The sequence below is a fragment of the Salmo salar genome, chromosome 22 (genome assembly GCF_965601325.2).
Source record: "Salmo salar chromosome 22, fSalSal1, whole genome shotgun sequence".
NCBI lineage: Eukaryota > Metazoa > Chordata > Actinopteri > Salmoniformes > Salmonidae > Salmo > Salmo salar.
This window is the reverse complement of record NC_138312.1, coordinates 54,642,167-54,662,500: the sequence shown is the minus strand read 5'-3', so window position 1 is coordinate 54,662,500 and position 20,334 is coordinate 54,642,167. Positions and strand designations below refer to the sequence as shown.

The window sequence follows — 20,334 nt, the reverse complement described above, 5'->3', positions numbered from 1 at the left end:
GTATGAGTGAGTGAGTGAGTGAGTGTGAGCGTGAGAGAAAGTATGTGTGAGTATGTGTGTGTGTGACTGAGTGAGTGAGTGAGTGAGTGAGAGTGAGTGAGAGAAAGTATGTGTGTGTGAGAGAAAGTATGTGTGTGTGAGCGTGTGTGTGAGCGTGTGTGTGAGTGAGTGAGTGACTGTGTCTGTGTAACAGGTCTCTCACAATTGAATAAAATGATTAATAATTATCTTCTACTGCAGGTACTTGACGGAACTCCTGGAAGGAGAGCAGTGCTTTTCCTGCTCAGTGGTATTGCCTGCTTTGTGTGTTTTCGGACCTTCCCTTGGTCGTATTCAGAAATCTCAGAGACCGATTAGTACACTCTGATTTACCACCCCAAGATATTCCTGAACAACGTCTATTTGTAGATCCTCCAAACACCCACAAACAGGGAAACAGATCCCAATCAAAGGTGTTATCACGTGCTCCACTAAGGCAGTTATTTATCTTATAACTTGTCCTTGTGGTAAAAATGATGTGGGTAAAACAAAGCATGAATTAAAAGTACGTATCTCAGAGCATCGTAGCACCATTAGGTGCAAAAACTCGACTTACCCAGTTGCGGCTCCCTTTTTGGAAGACAACCACTCGATTTCGTCTCTACGTTACATTGGCATCGAACTTGTCACCCTCCCTTGGAGAGGGGGTGACCTCGATAATTTATTGTTAAAGATCCAGAGGCTGCCTGGATCTTTAATTTAAAGACCCTTGCTCCCTTCGGTCTCAATGTAGACTTTGATCTGAAGCCATTCTTGTGATTATTGTGACTTTGCCATTGTAATTGTTTGTAAGCTTATGTAGTCTAAATTGAATCTATGCTATCCATTTGTTTTTTGTATGTTGTTCTTTGTATGTCATTTTAATATTTGAGAATTAACCAATGATATTAGGCCACACTTGGCCATGATTACAGACACCTGTGTGTATGTGTGTGTGTCTTTTGACACTATATAAACGAGTCACCCTGCAGAGTTTGTGATCATACCCTGATGAAGACAGCTTGCATGTCGAAACGTTGGACATTACATTTTTGCATCTGAGCTCTTAGAGTGTGCGGCTCTCCTATATTTTCAAGTGTTCCACTCCCGCTAGCCAGCACCTGGCCTAAATAGGTGTGCGTTTATTTTTCCTCTAGATTGCCTGCGTTGTGCCATCTCTTGCGGATGATGAAGATCTCCGATAATGACCCTGCCTACGTGGTAAGATTCAAGCTGACATTCACAGCAGATGTTGGAAAACACCAACGTCATGTGGCTAAAGATCGGTACAGCACACGACCCAAGGTTTAAGGACCTGTAGTGCCTTCCCAAAGCTGAGAGGGGTGAGGTGTGGGCTTTGATGAACAACTTGCTGAAGGAAATGAGGCCTTAACAGCAACCTGAACGGCAACCTGAACAGCAACCTGAACAGCAACCTGAATAACAAGCTGAACAGCATCCTGAATAACAAGCTGAACAGCATCCTGAATAACAAGCTGAACAGCATCCTGAAAAGCATCCTGAACTCAACCTGAACAGCATCCTGAACGTCATCCTGAACAGCAACCTGAACAGCATCCTGAATAACAAGCTGAACAGCATCCTGAAAAACATCCTGAACTCAACCTGAACAGCATCCTGAACGTCATCCTGAACAGCAACCTGAACAGCAACCTGAATAACAAGCTGAACAGCATCCTGAATAACAAGCTGAACAGCATGCTGAACAGCACCCTGAACAACAACCTGAAAAGCATCCTGAACTCAACCTGAACAGCATCCTGAACGTCATCCTGAACAGCAACCTGAACAGCAACCTGAACGTCATCCTGAACAGCATCCTGAACAACCTGAAAAGCATCCTGAACAACCTGAAAAGCATCCTGAACTCAACCTGAACAGTATCCTGAACAGCAACCTGAACAGCATCCTGAACAACAACCTGAACAGCATCCTAAACGCAACCTGAACAGCATCCATAACGCAACCTGCACGGCATCCTGAACTTAAATCATATTGTACAACAGCTGATGAAACCAATACTGTAAAAGTGTGAAAACATTTCATCAGTGGTGTTATTTCCTGATAGTTGCTGGTTGAAAATACAATCTAGCATTAGAAGGTACCAGAGGCCACCAAAATAGAGCAAGTTCTGCAAAAAGAAAATGTATTACCCCCCCCCCCCAGCCATGTGGAGCCTGGCTGGCTACCTTTTCTATTTGGGTGGCACTCCATGTGCTTGTGGAGAACACTGCATGTAGGGACAGACAACATATCTACATTTTGTTCAAACTTTTGGTCGATTCACAATATATATCTACATTTTTAAATGTTTTCTCTAAATAAGCTTTGTTGTACAATTTAAAAGGTAAAATACACTGCATTTAAAACCGTCAGCAATAATCTAATGAATTCAAAGCAAATTCAACAACAACAAAAAAATTCTACGCGTAGCACCTTTGAAACATTTGCCATCTTTACTGTGACTTACCACAGTGAAGTCCTCAGCGCTGCACTCCACCCTGCAGTAGTAGCATGACAGCAACTAGCTTAGCATCACAGAGAAACTTATCTATGGGAGCCTATAACGCCAGTTTGCAGGTATTTATAGTCTTCACATGCACCATTGTCTCACTCACCACAGTGAAGTCCTCAGTGCTGCACTCCACCCCAGGGTAGTAGCATGACAGCAACTAGCTTAGCATCACAGAGTTTCAACCAGATGCTACATGGTGACTCACCACAGTGAAGTCCTCAGCGCTGCACTCCATCCCGCGGTAGTAGCACGACAGCAGCATGTCCTTGATGTCATGGCCCGTCCGGTCGTAGAACTCTCGCATGTTAAAGGGGCGGGGCTTGAAGTTGAGGAAGTCAGCTTTGATCTTCAGGGTCTCAAGAACGCTCTCCTCAACCAGGTGAGTGTCTCTGATCTCATACCTGAGAAAGGAACAGAGAGGGAGAGTTATAGAATCTGTTAGAAATACGACTAGAGGTTAGGGTTAGTGGTTAGGACACAGAGGAAGTCAGCTTTGGGTGGGTGTCCCATCTCATACCTGGACAGATCAGAGTGTTAGGTCAGCCTCAACAATTTGCTAACCATACAGATCTTCTGTAACAACTCATACATACATACAGTTTCCAAAACCCCACTACTTTATTCATATTTTACATTATAATCCCCAACGTGCTCTAAACCTGTCTGACGGTCTGTCTGCCTTATGCACAGTGTTTTCGGATATGGGTAATTTAAAAAAAACTCAGAAGTCTCCGGGACTCTCCTGGAAGCCATGTCTGTTTTTGAATTTTCAGAGGTGTCAATACGACAGAATTTCTGATGTTAATGAACGCTCATGAGGCTTTTAAAAGAACATACATAGATGAGTTAAATCAGTGCTTTGAAGGAAAACCTTCGGGAGTCCTAGCGACCAAGGAGGGATGGACGTCTGTAGGTCTACTGAGGAACAGTCATGTTATGTAGCACTTGGGGTTTGTTCTGAAGAAAATATATACTTTCTATCTTACAGGGTAAAAACTGGAGAAAGAAGCATCTCAGATGGAGAGAGACTAGAGGTGAAATTTGTCTGTGACGTGAAAATGTCAGTACAACACTCAAAGCCATGTGTTGTTAACTCACTTATATTATCTTCTTATTAACTGCAATACCCTTTAAAACACTTTCGTTCTGACACCAACCGTACCGGCTTGGATATTTTATGGGATTCATTTGTCAGCTCAAAACTGTGATGTTTAGTTTGCTTGACTTCAACTAAGGGAGCACAAGGTCCCCCAAGGTCCGTCCGTCCGTTCGTCCCCCCCCCCCCCCCCCCCCCCCCCCACACACACACACACACACACACAGCAATAGGAGGAGGTTTCATCAAGGTGAGAATGTATCATCATTTAAGTCAGCATTCTTCTCAACAATCATTTTCATCACTCTACCAGGCGGCACAATTTAATTAATTGCAGTGAAAGAGTCCACTTTAGTGAAAGTAAGAGGATGTTGCTAGTGCAGTAATTGATGTCAAGTGGCCTTAGTAGCACTCAGAGAATGTGAACAGTAGCTACACCATTCAGATAGTGTTATAGGCTTTGGGGTTTTGCTCAATTTCATTTTCAATTTCGAGGTTGGTTCTGTTTGGGTGTGGCTTGCCCTGATTGGAATCATCCTCATTGGTCAGGATGCGTTGCACCTGTCAACTCGTTAGTCATTAGTCACTGTACAGGTGTTACTGTATTTAGGCTCTAGTTGTCATGAGAGATGTTGGAAGAGCTAGACTTCTGTTTAACTCTCCCTCTTTAAGTTTGTGAATACAAAGCCTTTTATTTTGTCTCCCTGTTCGGTTTACTCCACATTTATTTTCCCTCCCTAACCTATGTTGGGGTGGGGGATTTCATATCTTCTAGTTTATCTGTTATCAAGCAAATCTAGTGGGTGCCCATGGTGTTAAGACCCTACTCGAGTTTGCTTGGCTAGCATTCAGTAGGCCCCCATGGATGAGCTTCAGAACCTGTTTTAAAAACCCACCTGGTTTTGTTTTGGTTGTCAATTATTCATTTGTTAGTTCTCTTTTCATGTCGAGCAGCAATTTTTTGTTGGTTATTGGGGGAATGTAACACGTGCTATTTAAAAACAAAACACTTTACAAACCAGCTGGTATAATTGCACTACTAAGGACACACTTTAAATACTTTTATTTTGAATTCACTATTCTCAGGATCTATACAACATATTTCAGGAGCGCAGCACACTTGATCTCCAACCTTTTCCCTGTAGAAATCTCCATCCATCTCCCTGTAGAAAGCTCCATCCATTTCCCTGGATCTCTATCCATTTCCCTGTAGAAAGCTCCATCCATTTCATTGGATCTCCATCCATCTTCCTGTAGAAAGCTCCATCCATTTCTTTGTAGAAAGCTCTATCCATTTCCCTGGATCTCCATTAATTTCCCTGTAGAAAGCTCCACCCATTTCTCTGTAGAAAGCTCCATCCATTTCCCTGGATCTCCATTAATTTCCCTGTAGAAAGCTCCACCCATTTCTCTGTAGAAAGCTCCATCCATTTCCCTGGATCTCTATCCATTTCTCTGTAGAAAGCTCCACCCATTTCCCTGGATCTCTATCCGTTTCAGTTTAGCAGTTTAGAGTGTGGAATTGTTTCCATTCATGTTGTGACAGTCAATGTTCACTGAGAGGAATCCGTCCAGGAACTGGGATGAACCGTGACTGCTCCGTTGCTGCTGGTAGACCCAGCCACTGAGTAGAGCTTGTTTGAAAGCCGATTTTAGTGTTGCGACAAGGCACATCTGTACCAAAAGTGTCCAAAAAAATTATCCAACCTTTACTTCATTAACGGAGGCAGTTACAACGGGTGTGCTTAAGCTATGTTTACACAGCAGCTGGTATAATTTCGGTACTAGGCACACACACGCACACACACACACGCACACACACACATACTTCAATGTAATTAAATAAAGGTTAAATAAAAACTACAATTGTGGATGCCACTGTCCACAAGCTACACTAGGTATAACCGTAACCCAAGATCCTCCCACCTTTCAAAGGTATCAGTATGAGGCCTGCCTGCCCTCCTGCCACTATCAACGCCCAACACCTCTGTTCACACACACGGTACTAATTAACCTTCATTAACACTTGCCTGGTATATGTGGTACCAAATGGATTTGAACCAATGTGGGTCTCCTGCACACCAATTTACGGTGTTAGCCCACTGACCCAAAGTCTAGAAATGACCTTGCAGAGGTGACACCAGTGTTCTGTGGTTCGGCAAGGTTACTGATGGAGAGCGAGAGCCTAGTTCGTCGAACCACCTCTGTTACACGCGCTACAATGTCACTCACTACTTTGAAGTGGATGATTAGACACATCAGATAAATCCATCACAGGAAGGTCAGACCTGTCGGTCCTGCACTCTGTTACAGTACTACAGAGACGAGCTGTGTTTCACGTAGCCAGAGGAGGGCAGATAGCTTAGCATCACAGAGTCTCGACCAGACGCACACAGGTACTAATGAACCTTCATTAACACTAGCATCCCCACCCACCAGGTTGGTGATCCATTTCAAAGCCATAATAACAAAGCAATAAACAATTAGTAAATACAAACATCCACATAAAAAGTGGCAAATGCCAATATACAATAACAATTATCATACAGAATTGCGTATATTTGTGTTTAGCTCCCGGCAGGAACAGAAAAAACAACAAAGCCTCCTCAAGAAGACTATTAAAGTAAATAAGGATGACAATTGTATGGCACTCAGGTGACATAATTATTTCACATGCAAAATCCACTGAGATATCATAAAAGCAATTTTGTGGGTGAACTTCAATTATGTAAAATCACCGACGTGAAAATAGATTTACTTGATTAAATGCAGAAAACATTTGAAAATGTTCTAATACCATTTTAGAGAGTTTATCGGTTTCCTGTGTTCAAGAATTTAAATTGTGGAGTCATTCCAACAAAGCAACATTATAAAAACATTATCTAACACTGATCTAGTTTTAACTACTGTACCAGCGCTAAGTTTTGAACAGTCTTATTTCAGTCTTGTAATGGGTGATTCATTCAGTTGTTCATGGGTATCATTTGATGTTATTCAGACAGAGCATCAGTTACAGTTTGTTTACACTTCTCCCTTCTCTTTGTGTAGATTAAAGTCATATTTCAGAGTAATAGTCACATTTCAGAGTAATAGTCACATTCCAGAGTAATAGTCACATTTCAGAGTAATAGTCACATTTCAGAGTAATAAAGTCATATTTCAGAGTAACAAAGTCATATTTCAGAGTAATAGTCACATTTCAGAGTAATAGTCACATTTCAGAGTAATAAAGTCATATTTCAGAGTAATAGTCACATTTCAGAGTAATAAATTCACATTTCAGAGTAATAAAGTCACATTTCAGAGTAATAGTCACATTTCAGAGTAATAGTCACATTTCAGAGTAATAGTCACATTTCAGAGTAATAATGTCACGTCCTGACCAGTATAAGGGTTATTTGTTATTATAGTTTGGTCAGGACGTGGCAGAGGGTATTTTGTTTATGTGGTTCGGGGTGGTGATTTATGTAGTAGGGTGTTTGATTTATTATTTCCGGGTTTTGGTCTATGTTCTTTCTGGTTTGTTGTATGTCTATGTTTAGGTTGATGGGGGGTTGGACTCTCAATTGGAGGGAGGTGCTTTCTCGTTGCCTCTGATTGAGAGTCCTATATATGGGTAATTGTTTGGTTTGGTGTTGTGGGAGATTGTTTCTTGTTTTGCTGAGTGTGCCTGACAAGACTGTTTTGTTGTTCGTGTATTTTTCGGTTTGTTATTTTGGTGTTCTCTTTATTTTAAAATAAATACAAGATGAGCATCCACATTCCTGCTGCGCTTTGGTCCTCTATCCCCGACGATAACCGTTACAAATAAAGTCATATTTCAGAGTAATAAAGTCATATTTCAGAGTAATAAAGACACATGTCAGAGTAATCAAATCAAATTTTATTTGTCACTTACACATGGTTAGCAGATGTTAATGCGAGTGTAGCGAAATGCTTGTGCTTCTAGTTCTGACCATGCAGTAATATCTAACAAGTAATCGAAAAATGTCATAACTACTACCTTATACACACACAAGTGTAAAGGAATGAATAAGAATATGTACATATAAATATATGGATCAGCGATGGCCAAACGGCATAGGCAAAATGCAGTAGATGGTATAGAGTACACTATATACATGAGTAACGTAGGGTATGTAAACATTATATAAAGTGGCATTGTTTAAAGTGGCTAGTGATACATTTATTACATCCATTTTTCCATTATTAAAGTTGCTGGAGATGAGTCAGTATGTTGGCAGCAGCCACTCGATGTTAGTGATGGCTGTTTAACAGTCTGATGGCCTTGAGATAGAAGCTGTTTTTCAGTCTCTCGGTCCCAGCTTTGATGCACCTGTACTGACCTCACCTTCTGGATGATAGCGGGGTGAACAGGCAGTAGCTCGGGTGGTTGTTGTCCTTGATGATCTTTTTGGCCTTCCTATGACATCGGGTGGTGTAGGTGTCCTGAAGGGCAGGTAGTTTGCCCCCGGTGATGCGTTGTGCAGACCTCACTACCCTCTGGAGAGCCTTACAGTTGTGGGCGGAGCAGCTGCCGTACCAGGCGGTGATACAGCCCGACAGGATGCTCTCGATTGTGCATCTGTAAAAGTTGAGAGTGTTTTTGGTGACAAGCCGAATTTCTTCAGCCTCCTGAGGTTGAAGAGGTGCTGCTGCGCCTTCTTCACCACACTATCTGTGTGGGTGGACCATTTCAGTTTGTCCGTGATGTGTATGCCGAGGAACTTCAAACTTTCCACCTTCTCCACTACTGTCCCGTCGATGTGGATAGGGGGCTGCTCCCTCTGCTGTTTCCTGAAGTCCACGATCATCTCCTTTGTTTTGCTGACATTGAATTTGAGGTTATTTTCCTGACACCACACTCTGAGGGCCCTCACCTCCTCCCTGTAGGCGGTCTCGTCGTTGTTGGTAATCAAGCCTACCACTGTAGTGTCATTCGCAAACTTGATGATTGAGTTGGATGCGTGCATGGCACGCAGTCGTGGGTGAACAGGGAGTACAGGAGAGGGCTGAGAACGCACCCTTGTGGGGCCCCAGTGTTGATGATCAGCGGGGTGGAGATGTTGTTTCCTACCCTCACCACCTGGGGGCGGCCCGTCAGGAAGTCCAGGACCCAGTTGCACAGGGCGGGGTCGAGACCCAGGGTCTCAAGCTTAATGACAAGTTTGGAGGGTACTATGGTGTTAAATGCTGAGCTGTAGTCGATGAACAGCATTCTTACATAGGTATTCCTCTTGTCCAGATGGGATAGGGCAGTGTGCAGTGTGATTGCGATTGCGTCGTCTGTGGACCTATAGGGGCAGTAAGCAAATTGGAGTGGGTCTAGGGTATCAGGTAGGATGGAGGTGATATGGTCCTTGACAAGTCTCTCAAAGCACTTCATGATGACGGAAGTGAGTGCTACGGGGCGATAGTCATTTAGCTCAGCTACCTTAGCTTTCTTGGGAACAGGAACAATGGTGGCCCTCTTGAAGCATGTGGGAACAGCAGACTGGGATAAGGATTGATTGAATATGTCCGTAAACACACCAGCCAGCTAGTCTGCGCATGCTCTGAGGACACGGCTGGGGATGCCGTCAGCCTTGCGAGGGTTAACACGTTTAAATGTTTTAGAGTAATAAAGTTATATTTCAGAGTAAAAGTCATATTTCAGAGTAATAAAGTCATATTTCAGAGTAATCAGTTTGCACTACAGCATAAAAGGATTATGTGAGAAGTCACATTATAGTTTAATCAAGTAATTACATATCATATACAGTATATCATATATAGAACCTAATTCAAGTGTATGAGTGTGCGTATACCACGCAGGTTGCAAACAATGCAGCAAGTTGATAAATTCCTGTTGGTTCATTTACTGCAATTCATAAAGATAAGCAAGGATGAAAATTAAGCTAGCCCGCTAGCCTGTGGCTAGTAAAACATAACGTGTCCAACTAGCCCACTGGCTATTGAAATGTATTTTAAAATATTGCATGGCACAGATTTTGGACCCGGGCTACTACAAATTGCAGTCTACTAGCCTGGGTGGCCAGTGCCCAAAATCTGTAAAGCTACAATATAACACTTTTCTGGGAGACATGACCAAATTCTCATAGAAATGTGAGTTATAGATCTGTCATTCTCATTGAAAGCAGGTCTAATACGCGGTAGATCTGTTCTATGTGCACTATTTCTATGATTCACGTTCCTAAGTTTCGGTTTTGTGTCTTTTACTTTCGGTTTTGTACACCAGCTTCAAACAACTGAAAATACAAACTTTTTGGTTATGGAAAAGACATTTCACAGCAGTTTAAATGTACAATGATTCTTTACAAAATTACTGATTGTTTTGTCACAAACTGACATTAGGCGAACTAATAGAATTTTTAGTAAGCAGGAAATGTCAGCGCAATTTCTGCATAGTGCATCTTTAAGTTCCATTCCTGGTTCAGTGTTGCCAACTTAGCGACTTTGTCGCTATATTTAGAGAGTATTCAGACCTCTCTAGCGACACATTATTAAAAAAGCGACTAGCGACAAATCTAGCGACTTTTTCTGGTGATATTGGAGACTTTTGGAGACTCTGACGTGAAAGCACGTATCGTTCTTACTCTTCTCAACGAGCAGCGGGTGCTGCCGTGGGCCCCACCCCCGTCCCAAAGCACTCACTGGCGGCCCAGTCCTCGCGCAGCAGTTCCTCCCAGCTGCAGTCAGAGCAGATGTTCACCCCTCCGCGTCCAGACTGCAAATGAATCGTGCATGCGGAAAGCCGCCGCTGGCTGATCCCACCCTGGCTTACATTCAGGGCGGGATGTAAATGTAAAAATCTAAACTAAAAAACAAAAATAAATAAAAAATAAAATAAATAACTAAGTAACTCCGCCAGAGTGTCTCTTTTGTGTCACTTTTGCCGGTCCCAAGCCCGGATAAAGGAGGAGGGTTGGAATTGTGACATAAAAAAAACAAGAATCGACAGAAGAAAGTTCATTAGTAGTTCTAAACATATTTAGGGTGTTTTTTACTCACTTTTTGTCTCTCCCACGACGTCATTCCTCTCTCCTACAGCGTCCATCACAATTCCATGCACATGGCCAATTACGCAAATTAGGTGATGACATCATTTAGCGACTTCTAGCGACTTTTAGGACAGCCAATAGCTACTTTCCTTACTGAGGAGTTGGCAAAACTGCCCTGGTTATGAGTCAGAATACAGTGACGTTTTCAGGGTCAAGTCATGTGTTCAATGTCAGACTGAAATGGGAATCACTTCTCACTCCTCAACAATCGCAGAAGGATAAGTCAGACATGGTCAGGGACCAATTAAAAAGGCCAGAAAAAAGCTTGGTTCTACAACTGTATACTTTTCTAGAAAATGCTACTTTAGCTTGATGTTATTTTCTATAAAAGCTACAGCAGTGTATTGGGTCACTGCACTACTGCTGTGACAGATGTGAAACCACACAGGACAGGGGTATATAACAACCATATTGGCTACTAAACAGCCTACACTTCAAATTACTTCCAAATAACATTGCACATTTTCATTAAAAATATATATATATTATGCATTTTGTACATACAGTAATAGGCAAAACAAACCCTAACAAACCACAGGCCTGGGATCATCAACTAGATTCAGCTGCAGGCCGATTCTTTCTTTAGCAGATCGTCGGGAGGCCGGAACATAATTACAAATACTTTCTAGACTGCAAATTAACCGCAAGATATACAGATATAATATTTGGCTAATAATAATTTAAAACCTTTCAAATGTGTATATGATCAGGTGTTTTTCTATTATGCGCGGGAATACTTGAGAATAGTTTCCCCAAATTAAAATCACTTGGAGAAGATGTCCTAGTGCTATACAGTCCAACAATAAAAATATATTTATTTATAAACAAAAATTGCTCAGAAAACATGGGGGTCCAAATTAAACCACCACCAGTTGTCCAAGTAACCACCGCCATAGGCCAAGTAACCACCGCCATAGGCCAAGTAACCACCGCCATAGGCCAAGTAACCACCGCCATAGGCCAAGTAACCACCACCATAGGCCAAGTAACCACCGCCATAGGCCAAGCAACCACCACCATAGGCCAAGCAACCACCGCCATAGGCCAAGTAACGACCGAGGAAGTTTAGACGTGGTTTACAACTTTACATTGTGGTTCAAACTTGAACATAGTTAAGATATAGCTCAACTGCTGCGCATACGGCCTCGCATCAATACCTTGTCATGGTTCATCTCCATAACTGCAAAACGCCTTCGTGCGATATACTGTATTCCTAATTGAATTGTACCCAGTGTCCAACCAAGCGTCTTATAGCAACACAGAGAGCTGCCAGGAGAGCACTTAAGACCTTGTGTTGTTGCTCAGATCTCAGAGTTCAGCTAGAGTAGAGCTGGGACGAAAACCGAAAACTACTGACGCTGACAGTGCCCTCCTCTTACCGAAGCATTTTGCTTAGGTCAGTTACTTTCAGTGATTTTGCTACATAATGTTCCTGCAGATTTTTTTGTTCTAAAAACATTTTTTGGTCGACAGTAGTAGCCTATGCATTATGTTGATTCCTGCTATGAAAGCGTCTGCCTGTCCCTGTTTGTCAGTCAGCTGCTGTGTGAGTGAGTGAGCCACTCTTACTCCCTCTCCCCACTGTGAGCATGGAGGAGGGAGCGATGCATTCTGAGAAGCACAAGTATTATCACCGTTGCCATAGTGCTATTGCGGAACAAAGGCAGTTTTTTTTAAAGCCGCTGCTGTTGTTTTTAGGGCTGTCCCCGACAAAAATATACTGCTCAAAAAAATAAAGGGAACACTTAAACAACACAATGTAACGCCAAGTCAATCACACTTCTGTGAAATCAAACTGTCCACTTAGGAAGCAACACTGATTGACAATAAATATCACATGCTGTTGTGCAAATGGAATAGACAACAGGTGGAAATTATAGGCAATTAGCAAGACACCCCAAATAAAGGAGTGGTTCTGCAGGTGGTAACCACAGACCACTTCTCAGTTCCTATGCTTCCTGGCTGATGTTTTGGTCACTTTTGAATGCTGGCGGTGCTTTCACTCTAGTGGTAGCATGAGACAGAGTCTACAACCCACACAAGTGGCTCAGGTAGTGCAGCTCATCCAGGATGGCACATCAATGCGAGCTGTGGCAAGAAGGTTTGCTGTGTCTGTCAGCGTAGTGTCCAGAGCATGGAGGCGCTACCAGGAGACAGGCCAGTACATCAGGAGACGTGGAGGAGGCCGTAGGAGGGCAACAACCCAGCAGCAGGACCGCTACCTCCGCCTTTGTGCAAGGAGGAGCAGGAGGAGCACTGCCAGAGCCCTGCAAAATGACCTCCAGCAGGCCACAAATGTGCATGTGTCTGCTCAAACGATCAGAAACCGACTCCATGAGGGTGGTATGAGGGCCTGACGTCCACAGGTGGGGGTTGTGCTTACAGCCCAACACCGTGCAGGACGTTTGGCATTTGCCAGAGAACACCAAGATTGGCAAATTCGCCACTGGCGCCCTGTGCTCTTCACAGATGAAAGCAGGTTCACACTGAGCACATGTGACAGACGTGACAGTCTGGAGACGCCGTGGAGAACGTTCTGCTGCCTGCAACATCCTCCAGCATGACCGGTTTGGCGGTGGGTCAGTCATGGTGTGGGGTGGCATTTCTTTGGGGGGCCGCACAGCCCTCTATGTGCTCGCCAGAGGTAGCCTGACTGCCATTAGGTACCGAGATGAGATCCTCAGACCCCTTGTGAGACCATATGCTGGTGCGGTTGGCCCTGGGTTCCTCCTAATGCACGACAATGCAAGACCTCACTGTGAGCATGGAGGAGGGAGCGATGCATTCTGAGAAGCACAAGTATTATCACCGTTGCTCATAGTGCTATTGCGGAACAAAGGCAGTTTTTTTTAAAGCCGCTGCTGTTGTTTTTAGGGCTGTCCCCGACAAAAATATATCTGGGTCGACCAATCAATTGGTCAAAATGTTAAAACGTGTATTTTTCCATATAGACACAACCTATGTTAGAATAAAGTAAACTATATTTAGGCTACTGAGCTTGTCTGATGCTTTAAGCACTGTGATTAAAAATGAAAATGCAAATGACTAAAGAGGGAGCCAGAGAACAAATATAGCCTAACCAGAGGAAGAAAAGAAAAGGACCCTCCGTCTCCTCCCGCTGCCCACTGACCTTCGCAGATTCTGCCATTATGCTCCTGAAGTTGCCGGTAATAGGCTACACCAAAGGTGGGCAACCTTTTCCATTTGGAGTGCCAAGTGACTTAGTTTACATTTCAGGCAAAGAAAAAATGACTTTGAGAAGCTTCACGGTGATGCTGAGTTAAGACAATCAGAAATCGTATCAGATCCCCAAATGGGCAAATGTATTAGTCTATATTTGCGCACAGGCCAGGTAGCCTAGGCCTACTTATATGCGTAATCAGGTACATGTCCGTACTCAAGATTGACAGGAGTGCTCCAAACAAAACACAATTAATAAATTGACAACTTGTAAACGGAATGAAATAAACAAAACCTTTCCATAGACAAACATTAGCAATAGAATGGACTTACTGAAGAGCTCAGTGATTTTCAACGTGGTTAGGCCCCTTAGTTCCAGTGAAGGGAAATCTTAACACTACAGCATACAGAAATGGTTTGTCGAAATGGGTGTGGAAGAACTTGATTGGCCTGCACAGAGCCCTGACCTCAACCCCATCAAACACCTTCGGAATGAATTGGAATGCCGACTGCGAGCCAGGCCTAATCGACCAACATCAGTGCCCGACCTCACTAATGCTCTTGTGGCTGAATGGAAGCAAGTCCCCGGAGCAATGTTCCAACATCTAGTGGAAAGCCTTCCCAGAAGAGTGGAGGCTGTTATAGCAGCAAAGGGGGGGACCAACTCCATATTAATGTCCATGATATTGGAATGAGATGTTCAATGAGCAGGTGTCCACATACTTTTGGTCATGTAGTGTATGTGTGGATTATTTTTATATTGCCTTGCCACTGCTCTACTCTCCCTAAAGCAATCACAGCTCTCTCTGTAAGTGGGGAGGGAGGAAGTTAAATTGGATTACAAGCCACAAGCACTTTAATTTTCAGACGCCGCTAACGGTTAGGATAGCTAGAGGAATGAAGGAGAGAGCATCTGCATCGTCTCTCTCTCTCTCTCTCTTTATGTCCACCTCAGGAGAGGGGGATGAGTAAATAGATATACAGTGCCTTCGGAATGTATTCAGACCCCTTGACTTCTTCTGCATTTTGTTACGTTACAGCCTTATTCTAAAATTGATTAAATAAATACAAATCCTCAGCGATCTACACACAATACCCCATAATGACATCACAATACCCCATAATGACATCACAATACCCCATAATGACATCACAATACCACATAATGACAACCCAAAAACAGGTTGTTAGACATCTTTGAAAATGTATTAAAAATAAAAAACAGAAATACTTTATTTACATACAGTAAGTAATCAGACCCTTTGACATGAGACTCAAAGTTGAGCTCAGGTGCATCCTGTTTCCATTGATCATCTTTGAGATGTTTCTACAACTTGATTGGAGTACACCTGTGGTAAATGCAATTGATTGGACATGATTTGGAAAGGCACACACCTGTCTATATAAGGTCCCACAGTTGACAGTGCATGTCAGAGCAAACACCAAGCCATGAGGTCGAAGGAATTGTCCGTAGAGCTCCGAGACAGGATTGTGTCGAGGCACAGATCTGGGGAATGGTGCCAAAACATTTCTGCAGCATTGAAGGTCCCCAAGAACACAGTTGCCTCCATCATTCTTAAATGGAAGAAACTGAGCAATTTGGGGAGAAGGGCCTTGGTCAGGGAGGTGACCAAGAACCTGATGGTCACTCTGACAGAACCCTAGAGTTTCTGTGGAGATGTGAGAAACTTCCAGAAGGACAACCATCTCTGCAGCACTCCACCAATCAGGCCTTTATGGTTGTGGCCAGACGGAAGCCACTCCTCAGTAAAAGGCACATGACAGCCTGCTTGGAGTTAGCCAAAAGGCACCTAAAGGACTCTCAGACCATGAGAAACAAGATTCTCTGGTCTGATGAAACTAAGATTGAACTCTTTGGCCTGAATACCAAGCATCACGTCTGGAGGAAACCAGGCACCATCCCTACGATGAAGCATGGTTGTGGCAGCATCATGCTGTGGGGATGTTTTTCAGCGGCAGGTACTGGGAGACTAGTCAGAAAGATTAACGGAGCAAAGTACAGAGAGATCCTTGATGAAAACCTGCTCCAGAGCACTCAGGACCTCAGACTGGGGCAAAGGTTCACCTTCCAACAGGACAACGACCCTAAGCACACAGCCAAGACAATGAAAGAGTGGCTTCGGGACAAGTCTCTGAATGTCCTTGAGTGGCCCAGCCAGAGCCCCGACTTGAACTCGATCTGACATCTCTGGAGAGACCTGAAAATAGCTGTACAGCGACGCTCCCCATCCAACCTGACAGAGCTTGAGAGGATCTGCAGCGAAGAATGGGAGAAACTCCCCAAATACTGATGTGCCAAGCTTGTAAAGTCTTACCCAACAATACTCGAGGCTGTAATCGCTTCCAAAGGTGCTTCAACCAAGTACTAGGTAAAGGGTCTGAATACTTATGTAAATGGGATATTTTTCTTTACTTAAATGCACTGTAATTTAAGCTTTAAAACTGCAAAGTTTTCTCTCTGCCAAAATGTGTAGAAATGCAGGATATTAGCTTTAAAGCTACAACAACAAGAAATGTCTCTGCCCCATGATGAAATGTGAAGAATTGCAGGGAAAACTGCTAAATGTTCTCTCCGATGCCAAGATGAGAGCCTTTAAAATGTTCCTGCAGGGCCCAAGACTTGGTTCATCCGGCCATGTGCTGCCAAAGTCATATTAAAACTCCTTGTATGCCATTTTTTAATCTAACTCAAGTTGTGTTCTGATTATGAAGGGGTCCCTGATGAATTTTGAGAAAGTTTGAGAACCACTGGCCTAGACGACACCTGATTACATGCTATCAACCTGCTATGACAAAGAGCATAGACAAAACATACGCAGTCATCAAAACCTTGAGTCATTTTTACAGTCATATAGGCCTAATCACATTTGCATAGAATTAGGAAGCAAATTAGGTGAGAGATGATTTGTGTCAGCAAAAGAATAGTCGATGACTCTAGCAGCACATGCCAGCTTCTATTATGGAAGCAGCTCTTTCTCCCATTAAATCATCCTCTAATTAGATTCACTATCAACTGGATTGATTCCAATTGTTCTACACTGTGAAGCCTGACTTCAGATTCAAACCCTCTTTTTGAGGAGAGCATTCAGTATGCTTTTACTGTAGGTCCAGGACTTCGATGACTCTGTGTCCAGGAAACCAGCCCAAAGGGATTCGACAGAGGGGTAGAAAGTCTTCTACTGAGACAGTACTGGAGCTCATCGCCCCATGTTGCTGCCTCAGCAGACAGGCATCTAGCCTTCCATGGAGGAGGAGGAGGAAGATCACAGCTGTTAGTTGACTGGGTATTTGATAGACAAATATAGGAGCATCACAATTAACGTTTTGACACAGCTTTCCCACCGAACTGACAGTCAGTTTCTTCTCTTGTCTTCTAAAGAGACACCCTCACCCCCTCACACACACACACACTGACTCCCTCTCTCTCTCTCTCCCCCACACACACACACACACACACACACACACACACACACATTCCCCTCACACGCCCCCACTCAGAGCGTAACAGAAGGACTTGATGCGTCCACAGCCAAACAGTCCAGGGAGTTCAGAGGGAAACTCAGAGGAAGGGAGGTGTAGGGAGCCTGTTTTATTCAGCACAACAACACTGTGGCACAGTTCCAAATGGCACCCTGTTTCCTATATAGTTCACTACTTTTGACCAAGGCCCATAGGGCTTCATCGGGCTCTGCACTATGTAGGGAATAGGGTGGCATTTGGTGAGTAGCCTGTTGTTTCACAAACACCACTAATTAAAGGTCTGGCATAAAGGCTTATTTATCACACAGCTTGCCAGACATTGGTTAATTGCTTCTGCTTGTCATCCCTCCCTCTCTTTGAGGTTGATGTGACTTTCTACACTCTCTCATCCCTCTTTTCTCTGGGCTCTTTCTCCTCTCTCTCTCTCTCTGTGTGTGATTGTCTCTCTTCTCTCTCTGCCTCCAGCTAAATTAGAGGGGCCACTGCTGCTGTTCTCCACTTACCTTTCTCATTTTATACACAACCACTTGTTTTCATGTTTGTGCAACAACAACGCTTGTTTTTCAGCACGTAATGCACTGACTGACAGGACTGGGAGGAGCTCTGTAGAACTGATGCAGACAGGGGTTTCTGGATCTATGGTTCTAAAACAGGAGATGAGTTTTCTAAAGCAAAGAGGTTTCCTTCCTTGCTTAGGCCTCCCTTGAAGGATTGTATTATAGCTGAGATGTACAAACATCTGCAACCAAGCAATATAATACATTCAACATTTCTCCCAGGCTAGCAGTAATGTGAACATCGAGAGGTCACAGACAGAGAGAGAGAGAGATCACAGGGAGAGAAAGAGATCACAGGGAGAGAGAGAGATCACAGTGAGAGAGAGAGACAGACAGACAGACAGACAGACAGACAGACAGACAGACAGACAGACAGACAGACAGACAGACAGACAGACAGACAGACAGACAGACAGACAGACAGACAGACAGACAGACAGACAGACAGAGTGTTCTGTATGAAAATTGAGATAGTATGTGTAAAATCCTTACATGTAGTCTGCTACCACGGAGGTAGGTGTTCTAACAGGGCCTTAAGCAAAACAGCTGTGTGGATCAATATGCTAAAATACACATGAAGTGACTGACATACAGATCCAGCCGTATAGGACTACATTGCTGCTATACAGATTAATGGTTATTACATTTACATTTACGTCATTTAGCAGACGCTCTTATCCAGAGCGACTTACAAATTGGTGCATTCACCTTATGATATCCAGTGGAACAACCACTTTACAATAGTATGGTTATAAAAGAGAGCCTGGCTCACATCACCTTTAGTAGCATAGAATGAGATTATTTCAGTATTTATCCATCTGTATGTATCATGTCTTCTCTGCACTGTATCATCCACACATGATACATAGGGTGGGTATCATATGATTCACAAAGCGTATATTTGGTCTAATAATGGGTTCATTCAATCTTTATGCTCTCAATGTTTACAAATCATGTAATACTTATGTATAACCGGTTTATTCATGTATTATTTATGAAAGTTATCATAAAGAATATAACCCTCTATTTCCTCAAACCTGTTTCACGTGAGCCATATCAGGGTTAGAAGTACAACAGGCTTTAAAATGTTTAGCATGTCTCCACCATGTTGTTTGTGTACAGTAGCAGGATAGTGCCAAGCAGGTTAAGTTGTGCTCACTTCCAGATAACTTATCATTTCGACTAAGTAGCGTAAATTAGTTCCATTACATGACCCTAAATATCAGTAGGGTTTTAACAGAAATCACTATGAAAACCGAATGGACATTACTAACTTGACAACTTTATAACTTTCTTTGCCTTACTCTTTTGAACTACCTTGTGGGGGAAAAGACTGAGGCTAGTATAAAACGTGAATATGTTTTGGATAAACATGAGAAGACCATGGATGGACAGTAAACGGCAGATAGACACAGCTAATATTGCACAGTGTGTGTGCCCAGTAAGCACCGGACAGGCATCCGTGTCTCAAACCATGTTATGTCACATTATGAAAGCAGATGGGGCAACAACAGCTGCACAAGCCCTGGTGGACGGGTGGAGGGAGCTGTATGCTAGTGGGAATGAAAAGTTACCTGGAATTAGTCTACTGCCTTTACTATGGTAGAAACTCCTAATGCAAATTATTGTACCTATGCAATCTCATGTAGACAAACAGTCACACACAAACAAACAAACAAACAACACTTCTCCCCACAAACCTTCCATTGAGAAGTGAAAGGAGCTCCCCTGCATGGTACAGATCGTTGCGCGTCACCCTGCCGAAGCGAAAGGAGTTCAGGTTGCAGAAGGTGACCGCGGGGAATACCATCAGCGGCGTCGCTATCTCGTCCAGCTTGGTAACGTGAGGGTACTGGAAGTAGAACTGGACCCGGTCCACACACACCAACACCAGGAACCCCAGAGAAGCCAGGAAGAACAAGATCCACAGGCACCGCTTGATGCACATCCGTTCGTAGGTGAACAGGTGCGAGATGCCGTGCAGTGTGGACCTGCTGGCGAAAACTTCGATAGGCACCGGTCGCTCGAAGGAGTCCACCATCTCTTCTGACTCCGCTTTGAGATCCATGACGAGGCTATATGGTATCAGTGTGAAGGGGAAGAATGGGAAAGTACTAGCAGCGAAGGGAACGCTATTAACACTAGAGAAGGAAGGAGGGTACCAACTGTGAGTCTGAGTTCACGCCCTTCTACACATGGATTTCTATGTTCCTCATCCAGGCCGTATGAAATGTTGCGTCTCTGAACCCCCAACAAAATAACACCATCTATCTAGGCTACCAGTACATTCTTCGGATTATTTGACAAGAAACTCTACTATTTCGTGCACAATTTCCCTTCAGACGGTCAATGTAATAACTCAAACATATGTCCAATATAGTCCCA

At 43.5% G+C, this 20,334-nt stretch overlaps 1 protein-coding gene across 2 annotated transcripts in view; it reads right to left on the bottom strand.

Moving 5' to 3' along the window:
- Positions 1 to 20,039, bottom strand: part of asic1b (acid-sensing (proton-gated) ion channel 1b) — a 387,844-nt gene extending 367,805 nt beyond the window's left edge. Inside the window, exons 1-2 of one of the 2 annotated variants that reach the window (NM_001139984.1) lie at positions 19,650 to 20,039; positions 2,760 to 2,955 (exon numbers count right to left, since the gene is read on the bottom strand). In NM_001139984.1, the coding sequence (NP_001133456.1) occupies positions 2,760 to 2,955; positions 19,650 to 20,017 (564 nt within the window). In that variant the 5' untranslated portion in view covers positions 20,018 to 20,039. Of the gene's footprint in view, positions 1 to 2,509; positions 2,532 to 2,759; positions 2,956 to 19,649 lie in introns of those variants that run through there. The other variant, XM_082967312.1, reaches the window with a different exon arrangement.
- Positions 20,040 to 20,334: the final 295 nt, after the last annotated feature.